Source organism: Podarcis erhardii (assembly GCF_964252035.2).
Source record: "Podarcis erhardii genome assembly, chromosome: 3".
NCBI classification, from domain to species: Eukaryota; Metazoa; Chordata; class Lepidosauria; order Squamata; family Lacertidae; genus Podarcis; species Podarcis erhardii.
The window spans coordinates 25,953,248-25,966,983 of NC_138507.1; the positions used below are offsets into that span (position 1 = coordinate 25,953,248).

At 40.9% G+C, this 13,736-nt stretch overlaps 1 protein-coding gene across 4 annotated transcripts in view; it reads left to right on the forward strand.

Annotated features, from left to right (window-relative positions):
* Positions 1-13,736, forward strand: part of SNTG2 (syntrophin gamma 2) — a 217,800-nt gene that overhangs the window by 145,596 nt on the left and 58,468 nt on the right. For all 4 annotated transcript variants that reach the window (XM_081857158.1, XM_081857160.1, XM_081857159.1 and 1 more), the window contains exon 9: positions 8,623-8,750. In XM_081857158.1, coding sequence (XP_081713284.1) covers positions 8,623-8,750 — 128 coding nt within the window. The remainder of the gene's footprint in view (positions 1-8,622; positions 8,751-13,736) is intronic.

Sequence of the window (13,736 nt, forward strand, 5' to 3'; positions counted from 1 at the left end):
AATGTGAAAAGGAAAGGCCAAAGACAGCCAGATGATTAATAGAATTCAAGGTGAGAGAAGAGAGAATGAATCAAAGGGGATCATACAACGATTTAAGGACTTGGAGACTGGTTGCCTCTCTGAAACAGGGCAGGAAAGACACCTGTGGACACAATGTTCAATAGAATTTAAAAGTAAAATGTTTATTCACAGGAAATGACCAGGATTTCTTTTCAAAAGTCCGGGGGGGGGGGGAGAATACTGTTCAAGCACCGACAAACAATTATTGTGCATACCGAAGAAATGCTATGATTAGCTGTATTTAAGGTTATTATCAAGAATAGGCACTGAAATTCAGGATGGGTTTGTGTCTGCTACAGATGTTTTGAGCTTGATAGAAATACTGGTTTTACAGAAATGGCACAATTATAAAAAATTTCCACACTTCTGCAAAGGCTTCCACTTTTCAAGCAAAGCAAATTGAATGAATGGCTAAATTGGCAGTGAAGGCTATCAACGAAACAAAGGGAAAATATGAATACAACATAAAAATCAGTCTATATTAGCTGTAGAGTTATGTGAATATTATAGATATCCCTGTCATTTCTTTTGTGTTTTAAAAACTTCCTTCACTGTTTAATTTTTTTAATATAAACCATTTTAATACAAACAGGGCATTGAACACCCAGAAGGCTGTGTCTAGAAACACAGGAAACTGCCTGTGTTTCTGCTCTTAGTCCATCTGGTTCAGTGTTGTCTACACTGCTGGACAGAAGGTCTCAAAGTTTCCAGGCAGGGGACATTCCCAGCCATACCTGGAGATGCCAGGTGATTGAGCCTGGGACACCTGCATGCAAAGCAGACAATCTACCACAGAGCTACAGCGATTTCCCTAAGCAAAATTCATGGGTGTAAAACTAAGTCCTACATCTAGCGCTTGGGGGTTGTGAAGCTTGTCACTGCCAAATGTTAACTGTGCCTGAGGAGGAGGAGGGATGCCTGTAGAACCTCCCCATTTCCTCCTCCAACAGTGGTGCCACTGCTGGAGCTAATAGAAAGCCAATTCCATCATCCAGCCACCTCTTCTCCCCCTGGGCTCCCCAAACCCACATGAAATTAAGCTGAGGGCTGGGTGCAGACCCTGGTCTAGAGGATCCCTACTCCTGCAATAAAATAAATAGGCAAGTGTTGCAGTGGAGGGTCAGGGACTGACAAAGTTGTCTTTGGTATAGGAATGTTGCAGGATTTGTGGAGAGTATGTCAAAGGGTATGGAGGGGGGCTGAGGGTGGGGCCTGCTAGCTCAATTCCTGACCTCCATATGTTTAAAATATTGGTGGTACCTGGTACAAAAAAAAGCTCTTTCCTAATCCCAATTCCACTGGCACTGATAAGAGTTTTGAGACTATAAAAAATCCTCATTGCAAATATAAGTTGAAAATAAGCAAGAATGTGGAAGAGATCTTACGATTTCTCAGTCGATAGGCAAATGTTTTTCAAGGACTGACTCCCCCCCCCCCCGAAGTTTCCTAATGCAGATTAGCTAATTCAGAGTAAGATTTTTGCCAAAATGATTGGGAAATGTCCATTAGTTTTGCCTTTGAACATATCCATTGAAATAATATGCAAGCTATCTTAAGTATATGCAAAGTCGCATTTCAACTTCCAGATGGTAAAAGCATTTCTCATAGAATCTTAAATTTGTTCAGTCCTCTTTACAAGAAAGGATTGTAATCTTTGTATTCATTGTCACTAGACAAAATAAATATTTCAGGAATCTCAATTTTTTATTTTCCCCCTAAATTTTCAAATTTCACATTACAAATTAAACATCTTTTATACCATACATGTATTGACTTCCCTCCCTCCCCTTCCAAGGTTCATTTAACTTTCCCACCATTCCTGCATAATTTGAAATATCCATCTAATTCTGTTTTCCTATCTTACATCACTTCAACATTTATTATACTGTTGCATGTACTTTAATACTGCCAGTGTTGTCAACTGTACACAATTATTTTCAATATACTCGGCAAAAGATTTCTACTCCTAGGAATCTGAATTTCTAATGTATGGCTATGTGTTGATTCTTCCATCCAGAGGCAGCCTTAATTGGAGCTTTATAAATTACTAAAATTACTAAAACAACATAAGGAATTTGTTCACTTTTTTCCTCTATAGAGCTTCACAGTCATTCGCAGAACTAAAACAGAAACTTGCCCAAGTACTGCAAATCATTTGTCATAAGAATATGAAAGGCTGACAGCTCTAACCGACTGTGATCCCATGAGTTTCTTTTCTTCCTCCTCGTTTAAGCATTAGGCACATTGCTGCAGAAAGGATGTCTGATTAGTTCTGCTACTTAAAAAAAAGTTTTATTGTTTTTACAAGAACTGGTTGCTTCACCCCTGCTGAAAAACTTGTTGTGTTTCTCTTTCTGTTTTGAGCAGTGTGCCTTTTGCTTTGTTTTGTTCAATTGCAGGGTCCCTCTTCTCTCTCTTTTCCACCCCTGCCTTGACCACAATGGCTTAATATCTAAACACAGATTCCAACTTTTCCCAATAGGCCCCTGCTAGTTAAAGTTTGTATCAGAATCTGGCTGAAATTTACAGCAAGGTGGCCACCAATTGCCCATAGAAGACCCTTGGAATGAACCTGTGTTATGACCCATGACACAACATTGCTCCAGAGGCATTCTGAGGTAGAAATGGTAGCTGCTTCAACCAAGAGAAAGTGTTCTGTCACCGCCACAAGCAGAAGCTGAATGAAGGTGCGAGATTCAGGGCAAATAGAATAAGGTGTTTCTTCAAGCAGTGCACTGTTGATCTTTGGACTTCAGTGCCACATGGTGCCATGGTGTCCATTGGCCATATAAGGGAATTTGGCTATACAAGGGAATTCATAGAGGATTCATATGGCTGCTAGCCATAATGGCTAGATACGTAGAACCTCCAGATTCAGAAGCTGTGTACAGTGTCAGTTCCAGGTTTTGGGGGGTCTTTGGATGGCTCACCTTTCATGGATCCCTCTCCCTCAGTCAGTCTACCTTCTCACTGTTGCAAGACCAGGTGGCTCCTCCTATAGTAGGGAGCCTTGGGAGATGCCCATCCATACAAACCCTTGATGCTGGCCCCAGCAGCATGGCTGAATACTAGTTGATGGGGTGGGCACCCAATGGGAATTTACTGTTGCCTTCATGTTGTGCTTGTTGTTGGTTGAAAAACTGAGCAGTTGTGTTAGCTTTAATGTAAAGCTAAATTCAAAATAGCTGAAGATGAAGAAGAGTTTGGATTTGATACCCGCTTTATCACTACCCGAAGGAGTATCAAAGCGGCTAACATTCTCCTTTCCCTTCCTCCCCCACAACAAACACTCTGTGAGGTGAGTGGGGCTGAAAGAAGTGTGACTAGCCCAAGGTCACCCAGCAGCTGCATATGGATGACCCAGGCAGCCAGGAACTTCATGTGAAAAATTGTTGCCAGAAACTCCATCTTTCACTGAAGGGTGACTTATCACTCACTGTTCCAGGGTGGAATGAGAAGAGCCAAAGAAATCTCTAGGCCTTGTGTGTATCACCTCTCTGGTCACACAGCTTTGTTGAATGGCAATTTGTATCTCCCAGTAGCGTAAAATGGGGCCAAGTTGCATGTTACATACAGTTGCCTATAACTCTGTCCTGCTTTTCTGTCTGCACGAAAATATATGGGAACTGCTCAACATGTAACCATGGGGAAAATATCACTCTCTCTTAGCCAAACCTATCAGAGCCCTTGTTATTCTTGTGTAAATGGTGGTACCCTGTTGAGCCCCTGTCTCCAATTTTGACAGCCAGTCATTTCTGCATGGACTGACTCTCTGGAGAAATAAAGACACCGAAAGCTTCATGTTTGACTAGGTGAATTCATTTAATTTTAAGTCTGGATATTTATTTTAGCTTTACTGAGCGAAAACATTTCCCTTGACAGAAGGCGTTAGTTTCAAGGAATGACAATTGAGCATTTTCATGAGTCCTGTGTTGCTAATCGTTTAAATTCTTGTAGCAAAGGGATCTCAACTCTCCAGTTGTTATTTGGGATGTAACGTTCTGTCCCCTTTGAAATGGATTTAATTGCCTGACATGGGTATGGATATATTTCTTTTGTGCTACTTTCATTATTTCAGTGTTAATTATCTTCAACTCGGTTAAAAGTCGAGTCCAGTCTAAGCCAAATAGAGGTTGGATATAAATACTGATTCATATATTAAGTCAGAGACTATGCCCTGCTATTATACAAACCAAGATCTGTAATATAAATGAAGATATCTGGAACACCCCCTCATCAGATGTCAAGAAAATAAACTACCTGACTTTAAGAAGTCATCTGAAGGCAGCCCTGTTCAGGGAAGTTTTGAATGTTTGATGTCATATTGTGTTTTAATTTGTTGGAAGCCACCCAGAGTAGTTAGGAGAATGCAGTCAAAATGGGCAACAGTAGTTTAGTTTAGTTTAGTTTAGTTTAGTTTAGTTTAGTTTAGTTTAGTTTAGTTTAGTTTAGTTTACCTAACCTAACCTAACCTAACCTAACCTATTGCTGCTAATGTACCTGAGAACCAAAGGTGATTTAAGTTGAATAACAGTGTGTGCTCCAAGGTCATCTAGTCAGCTTCATAACCGAGTGGAAATTTGAACCCTGGCCTCCAAGTTTCTAGTGTGACAATCTTACCACACTGACTTTTTATGTCAGAGAGGCATAACTCGATCTCCCGAGCCTTCTATCTTTAAGTAACTGTAAACACGGGGGAACTCTGATTTTGAGCACAGACGCGACACACAGTCCTGTTTTCTCTGTGTTATTTTCCCTCCATCCCAATCAACTGTTAGTGGTTCTACTAAGGAAAACCATGGGTTGTATTCAACATAGTTCTAAAGCTACGGTTCCATCAGCGCAAAGATTTTCCTTGTGAGATAAAACCTTCTCCCCCTCCCCTCCTCTCGCTTGCCCTCTAAATCTTTTATGAAGTTTCCCCCATCCCTCTGGAGCAGATTTGGGAATTGTGAGGAGTGGGTCCTATTGTGCCAGCTTATGCTAGAACTGCAGTTCAGCTGAATATGGCACCGCGTACTTTACCCTGTGAAGCAAACAGTTCCTTCAGGTGAAGAGGCCATTTGGACTGGGGAAAATGGCAGTGTAGGGACGTTTAACACATTTTGCACATTCCTTGGCTCCTATGCTGTTAATTTAAATGGTCTAAGATTTGAGCAAGGCCAGCCCTACCATAAGGTAGGTAGCAAGGTGGCTGCCTAGGCACTTGATTGTGGGCATCGTAAAAAGCTTAGTTCTTTAACTTATTAGTGTTGTGTTTTTTTACTGCTAGGGAGGGGGGAAATCACTTGTGGGATTTTCTTCTGCAAGTTCCAAATAACTTGAGTGGCCCTGACCTTTGTGGGGATGGCTCCATTTCCTGCTCCACCTCAGTCAGCAAAATGACTTGGGCTTGCCCTGGATGGGGGAGATGCTTGAGGTGGGCTGTAGCAGCTATTAGTAAGCAGCCCCCTTTGTGCTATTCAAGGCATTGTTTCCCAACTAAATAATAATAATAATTTTTATTTATACCCCACCCTCCCCAGCCAAGGCCTGGCTCAGGGAGGCTAACAAGCAATAATAAAAACAAGTTGAATGAATACAACTTAAAAGCAAGATTAAAATACATTAAAATATTGACACATTAAAATATTAAAATGCAGCCTCATCACAAGAGGAGAAAGGAAAAAGAAAAAAGAAAGAGGGGGAGGGAATCAAATTGGCTCCAAGCCAAAGGCCAGGCGGAACAACTCTGTATTACAGGCCCTGCAGAAAGAAATCAGATCCTGCAGGGCCCTGGTCTCATGAGGCAGAGCATTCCACCAGGCCAGGGCCAGAGTTGAAAATGCCCTGACTCTGGTTGAAGCTAACCTAACTTCCTTAGGGCCCGGGACCACTAGGGTGTTGCTATTTATGGACCTGGAGGCTCTCCGTGGGGCATACCAGGAGAGGCGGTCCCATAGATACGAGGGTCCCTTACCTTTCACGCCCCAAACTGGCCACAGTGATCCATGCGACGGTCACCTCCAGGCTTGACTACTGTAATTCGCTCTAGGCGGGGCTGCCCTTGAAGCTGTCCCAGAAACTCCAGCGGGTGCAGAATGCTGCAGCGAGGCTCCTCATGGGGTCTGTGCCATGGGAGCATATTCATCCAGTGCTTTTCCAGCTGCACTGGCTCCCGGTGGAGTACAGGGTCAGATTTAAGGTGCTGGTTTGGGCCTTTAAAGCCCTTCACTTTAGGTATAAAGATGGTTCAGTAATTGATGTGCAGGGTAAGAATACCAGAGTTGCATATCAAAGGCATTTTATGTTTGTGGCTATCCTATAAATCAAGTTCTGTAACTGAGAAGTGCAACCCAAGATTGTGATTTGTTTTTTTTAGTACAGCTTATTATTAAGGATTCTGCCCCCACCCCACCCCCTGTACAATGTATTCCATGGAACTGGGGGGAAGGTCCATTTTGCTTCATCCAACCACATCTCCATGTTTTGTCTGAGTCAGTATATTCACATATTTTGTAGCTCACATTTCCACATCTTGTCTTGTGCAAAGTCACCATAAAAGTTTGCCACCACAGAAAATACTAAACCATTAATAGATGTTGTTGATGTATTAAAGAATGTCACAAAAATCATGTCATCTGTGTGATGAAAATGATAAAATGAAAGGAAGGAGCTGGTTATTTTGCAATTTAGGAGGAAGAGTTTATTTATAAAAATTAAAGTAAAAAAAAAAAAGTCCAGGATGGAAACTATTAGAACAGTTGCACTTCTGTCACTGCTGATGTCATGTGAGATGCATTGTGCTTGTTTCCCAACTGTGATGGAAGAGCAGAAGTTCCTCTTAAATCATCGTGGGTGAAATTCTGAAGCAGGGCAATCTGTGAGATGATGTAGACACAATGCAACACAACACTGATGTATTTGTGACATTGGGCCAGTGCAGAGCGCCTGGAGCAAGTAGATATCCAAGATCTACCAGGACAGAGGAACAAATATTAAAATTCTATAGCTGGTATAAATTAAGTAGAGGCTTGTATCCTGAGATGTGTGGGTGTTGTATTAGGATGGATTAATAAGCATGTTTATTAATCTGGAGCACAATAAGTATTTCATATTGTGCAATTGCTATCACCTTTCTACTTAGTACTACTTAGTGCAATTCACTGAATGAATAATACATTTCATGATGTGTCACTTTTTTCTTGCTGAGTGTCAGGCTCTCTCATGTGGCAAAGTGAAGAACAATGCAATGGCAATGACTTTTATGTAAAATGTGAAAATGTCTGCTTTGCTGCACTCCGAGATCTTTGAATATGCCACATTTCATCAGTCGTCTTCCCAGCCATTAATTGCAAGACTTTTCATCATTATAAGGCTGGTGAATGAACAAGGCGATATATGGTCCCTCTTTGAATATTGGAACTTTTAGGATTGAGCAAACTACAAAATGAAATAAATTGATGATCTGTTGTTACTGTACATTCTGACTTGTGCCAATTTACAGGACATATTGTCTGTTTCTTCAGTGGCTAATGCCAGAGTATTTCTCATGAAAACACCTTATTCGCTTAATTCTTTCTTAGTTGGCAAGCTTAGCAATACTTTTGCAATTATTTGCAAAACTTCAGGCACCAGTGGGAATAGTGCAGCTTCTTAAATTGCTATCAGCTATGAAGCAAACACATGATTAGCACACTCATTATCTGTGAGGGGTGCTGTTTTTGGAGCTGGAACCACTAATTGAAAGAAAGTTTTGACTGAAGGAGCATGGAGATATTTGACCCTTGCTTTCAATGAGCTTTCAAAAATGGACACATAACATCTTGCAGGAATCGAAACAAACTCTACCAATGAAATGCCAATATTGGTGTTTGCTTCTGTGTATCTGATTATATACTTTGTACTAAATTTTGTGTATATAACCATGCCTCGTCAGAACAAGTTACTTCAGATTTGATCTGTGCAAGTTTTGTTTATTTACAAGGCAGTTAATATGATTTGTCTTTGCAGAGGTTACATGTAGTTTCATGTTCTTAACTGCAGTAAATAAGGAAACAATACAGTAATTTGTTGCAAAGCTCATGTTTTACCCATGAAGAACTTTGTATTCATAGTTCCTTATATCAAGATAGGCATGCACATTTTCTTTTATTTATCTCTGAAATTGAAAAAAAAACTGACAAGGTACAGTGTTTTGCAATCACATTATCCTCTTACTTTATTGTGCTTTTGAAGTAAATAAGACTTCTGAGAGGTCTGCTACATGTAAATTAGCATTATTTATCACTTTAAACATTATGTTGTCATGTGTAAGGCTTATGCTTTTAACAGAAATAAAAGCAATGTTACCACTGCACAAATAATAGGGGAGAAAATGAGCTCAGACAGCTCACAAATGTTCCATTTTTACATAAATTATTGTTTTTTGTGTTTTTTTTATGCACTCTGAATTTCCCAAACAATGATATTACTCTGCCTTATTAGTTTTGAGAAAGGGCACATCCACAGATAAATATTCATGTTTCCTACACGGTGTGATCTAGTAGACTGTGCTTACTGATTCTCATTTATTCTATACAGGCGCCATCATCACCTTCTTCACCCATAGCTAATGAACCAAAATATGAGAAGCGCTGGCTGGACACCTTATCAGTTCCTTTGTCGATGGCCCGAATCTCGAGGTACAAAGCTGGAACAAATAAATTAAGGTTTGTAATCTGAAAAAGAGTTAGGTTACATGATTTGCATCCTGCTTCTCGCAGCCAAGGGACTGGCTGCTTGAAAATGCATGGAAGAAGTCTGTGGGCTGTATTCAACTAACATTTACTCCTATTGGAATCAATGGACCTAAGTTAGTCACGGCCATTAATTTCAGTGGGTCTACTTTTGAGTAAAAGTGGGTTGACTACAACCCTATGGGACATTTTTCTCTCAGCAGTTATAAAGAGATATATGTAACAAACAAAAAAATCTTCCAACAATTGATTCCAAGCTCACTGAGAAAAAGAAGCCAGGCTGATGGCTTGTAAGCCTTGGGAAAATCTATTGGGGGTTTATTTGTTTACATTTATGATCCTGCCACTTACCGGTACTCTCAAAGCTCGGGGCAGATAACAATTATGACCAGACTAAAACCGGCAAACTGTAAATGAGAGCTGAAGTCCCACCTCTACCCAATTTAGCCACCCCTCTTCCACAACCCAAACCTTAAATGTCCATTTGTTTCTCTGCAACGGCATCATATCCCGGAATACCTTTGGAATCTGCGTTGAACCAGAAAGTGGGCAAGCTTTCATAATATAATAATAATTGATTATTTGTACCCCGCCCACCTGGCTGGGTTTCCCCAGCCACTCTGGGTGGCTTCCAACACAGATTAAAAATACATTAAAACATCAATCATTAAAAACTTCCCTAAACTGGGCTACCTTCAGATGTCTACTAAACGTCAGGTAGTTGTTTATCTCTTTGACATCTGATGGGAGGGTGTTCCACAGGGAAGTTCATCACGTCCCTTTATTTGTGATATGGGAACACCCAACTCAGACTGCGTTACCTTTGCATCAGATGAAGAATTCCTCATAAAGTGGGGTGACATTATACCCTTCTGTACTATCTGGAGTTTCTGCTGCTATCTCCAAAATCTTTTAAAATCTCCCTTCAGTGATTGACTTTGCTTGTTTACATTTGTTGGCTCACAATGTAAATAAGTCCCTCTGGCTTAAACTCTTTCGTAGCCCCCCTCCAACATGCACAAGCACATTCATTTTCCCTGTATTCCCCCCCCCCCTACTAAATAACAAACACTTTCAACATTCCTATGAGGAAAAGTTGCAGCTTTGGGGGCTTTTTAGTGGAGAGAAAAGGTAGCTAAGAGCAGCAGAAGTGTATAAAATTATGCATGGCATAACAGGTGATAGCTCTCATGTATTGTAAATTATTTTGAGGGGAAAGAAGGGGAGGGGAAGCATTGTTTATAAAGTGCAAGGAATATTTATGGAGGTTAATGAAAATGCAATCCTAACCCCTGGCCGGCAGCAGCATTGCTTATTGGAACAGAGAAGCCAGCATGGAATTCACAGTCCTGGCATTTGCATTCTCCAGACGCTTGTGGGCAGGGGAGAAAATGCCCCTTCACTGCACTGAGAGGTTGTGTTTGCCATCTTTTAACACTGAAAGCACACACAAAACAGCCACAAATAAAGCTTTTCTCGCTGTGAGCAAGCAACGTAAAATGACCCCACTAGTCCTAGTCATTTTTCTCATTCTGATGCCTGAGATAGTGATCTATTTTTTTTGGCATTCTCGCTATCTCATTCTAAATAATCTTTTATTTTCTTCAAATATTCCTGACAGGTTCCAGATTTCTGCACACAATACAGATTGCTTGTCGTAAGGTTATAGCCTTATCTGATCCCGGGTGCTCCTCCATCTCTGTTGTTCACCTTACTCTTTTCTATAAACTTACATCTTGTCAGTATCTTTGACACCATTGATTATAACATCCTATTGAACTTTCAGGACTTGTTTCTCACTGATAGGCATTATGCTGCTGAGAAGCACATATTGTTTCTCGGACATTTGTTCAGCTAATGGGAAGAGACCAGTGCAGTTTTAAAGTGAACGAAACACATTATTAATTCCATGCTGTTCTTTACACATGCACACCCACCCACTCACATATATTTACACCATCTATATAAACTTTGGGTGATATCCATTGGGTGCTTGTCCCTTGATTTAAATGAGCTGATCTGGTATAGGAAGGGAATACTCTGCAGTTTCTGCTTTTCTTTTGCAATGTAACTGAGCTGTATCCATTATGGTGAGATACCAGAAAAAGACAAAAAAACATTAAAGAGCTTAGGACCCTCTGGAGAATCCTATGGCCAAATCCCATGCATGGCAAGGAAAAGGCACAGCTTTTGGGTCTAGTAAAAGCATGGTATCTGCCCAGGGAAGATCTCTGCAAGAAAGAAGCCAGGATAGCAGCCCCCACTGCAACAGGAGGGGCATTGCTAATGAGTGATATACCAACTCAATGCACCCTCAATCCACCAGGTCAGAGAAGCATTGAGACTTTCTGCCCCAGTGGTGCCTTCTGGGGAAAAAACACAGAAGGAGACTTCCTATAAGCCAATGTCCTGCAGGGAAGATCCTGTTCAAGAAAGTCTCCTGCAGCTCTGACTCCTCTCCTAACAACCTGTTCCTCCGTAAAAGTACCAGCTGAAATGAATTATGCAGCAGGAGAGCTTACCCTAACTAGACTGTCGGTGCACAGCCTTTGCACATCACTGAAGGGCTGCTTCCATGATAACTGACCTTGCATGTGTGATTTACGAATTCTACAGCCCTCAGTGCTCTCTTCCTGCGACTTTATCACACGATAAACCAGAGAGGAAGTGAAGCATAGTAAAGTGAAACTATAAATAGCAGCAACTATGCTGAAGTAATGAATGTGCGACCAAGCAAAGGTATAATTTCCTTTGTCGTTATTCATGTTATTTTACTGCAGGACAAAAAGGCATTTGCCTTAAGTGCAATTTTCGCGATGATCTACCTAGAAATCAGCATGAAATAAAACAATATCCATCATTGGTATATCCGTTATGTACTGTTACTAAGCACAGGAATTTGTACACTTACCCATGTGCAAGTGCAGCGTTACACTTTTAGTTAGCTGTATTCCTAATTGCCATGACTCTTAAGCCTGGCTTAGCTTGTTGTCCAAAGGTGGGATCACAGTTAACCTTTCTCCTACTTAACCATGGTCTATAGCCAGAGAACAAACATTGGCTACAGATCATAGAATCATAGAGTTGGAAGGGACCCTAAGGATCATCTATCCTAACTGCCTGCAATGCAGGAATATGAAGCTGTCCCACATAGGGATCGAATCTGCAACCTTGACATTATCAGCACCATGCTCTAACCAACTGAGCTATCCTGGTTAAGGAGAAGAGAGCTTAACCACAGTCCTAGGTTTGGATGACACACTACGTCAAACCTTGGCTTAGCTGCCCCACAGCGTACTAAACTGAATGGGTAGGAACAAAGCAAATGTCAGCCTCTTTATGGGAACCAGTGTATTCACATGGTCCCAGTAAGCCACACTTTGGGCTTGGCCACAATGAATGCTTTTTTTAAAAAAAAAATGATATCAAAAGACAATATTTCTAGAAAGTGATTGGGTCCATATTGGCCCTACTATGCCTGACTGATCTAATAGTAGTAGTTACATCTGGATTGACAGGATGTGTGCTTTAGCATTGATATACAATATACAATAATAATCTAAATCTGCTGTACACTTGTTATTCTGATTCATGCTTGTTTTTTTCCTTTTACCCTCATTCAAGTAGAAAGTTTAATGTCTCACACAGTAGATGCAACTCCTTTTAAAACAAAAAACAGTTCATGTGCTAAAATAATCTACACCAAACATAATACAGCAAGGACAACAAAATACATGCAGAGAAAGTAGATGTTTTAGGGGAAGTATGGCTTTAGGAACCAATGGCAAGTAATTGGGCCGAATAGGAAATGTTCTAATAGGTCACTAAGCAGATTTGAGCACATCATGTGTAATGGTACTTACTTTTCTTCCCTCCCCCTTTCAGCCCCCTATCCATCCCTATAATCTGCTTCAGAAACTTGGGGCACCCTATAGAGCAGTGAAGGGACAGAAGGAGCTGCAGGAGGGAGGAAAAGAAAGGGGAATTTCATCATACCCCGTATGAGGATTTCACTAGAGTGCACCCTTGTACAATGAGGGCCATAGGCTTTGCATTAACCAAAGTGTAGAGGGAACTCAGTAAAGCTGCCTTCTTCTGATAAGGGTGCAGAAGAAACAACTTTTCCGAGCCCACGCTTAGTAGAATATTTGTCCAGCAAAATATTGCAGACTGAAACTTAACAAGTTCGTACAAAAATGCATAGTGTTGATCAGTGCAGGGGAATCTTTTTCAGTCTACGGGACAAATTAGCTTTTTGAGAACCTCCTGGTGGGAGAACACAAGGTGGTAATGGGGGTGGGTTGGGGCAACAGATGAGGCTCTTTCCTTTGTACTTGGCTACTTCGCAGCTGTACAACAACCAGAAGTGTCCAAAAGCATACATATTTCCAACCCCTATTCGTGTAAGCAAGAGGCGTTATGGCAGTTCCTCTATGCATCCCAGCCAAGGAATAAGACTAGAAGAGGGTAAAGAGAGCAGGAAGGATGGCTTGGAGAGGGAGAATAGCCCAGTGACATCACCAAGGGCTGTACTGGATTGCCCCATTTGGCTCCCAGGCCTGACAATATATTTTATAACACTTCTTCCAATGGTGGCTTATTTCTATCATGCAAGCAGAAAGTGCTCAGCCTAAAAAGTCTGAACTTAATGTTAGCAACTTGCCTTTCTTTGTCCTTTTCTAACAATGCAGGTATGTTTCTACATGCCGTTTCCCTTTCCTTTCATGTTCCATCAATTGATACAATAAAGTGCTAGCTTAACGAAAGCTAACTTCAAAGCGAGAATAATTGTTGCAAAGGATATTAGGGTAGATCACATGCAAACAATTACCATTTTGAAAAGCAGGCTTTGAAACAAATTATACGAGGCATGTTTTGATCTTAACAATTTCATAGTACCAAGGTCTAATCTGCCAATTAATGTGCTGTTTTTCATGTTCTTTCTGTGGAATAAACTGA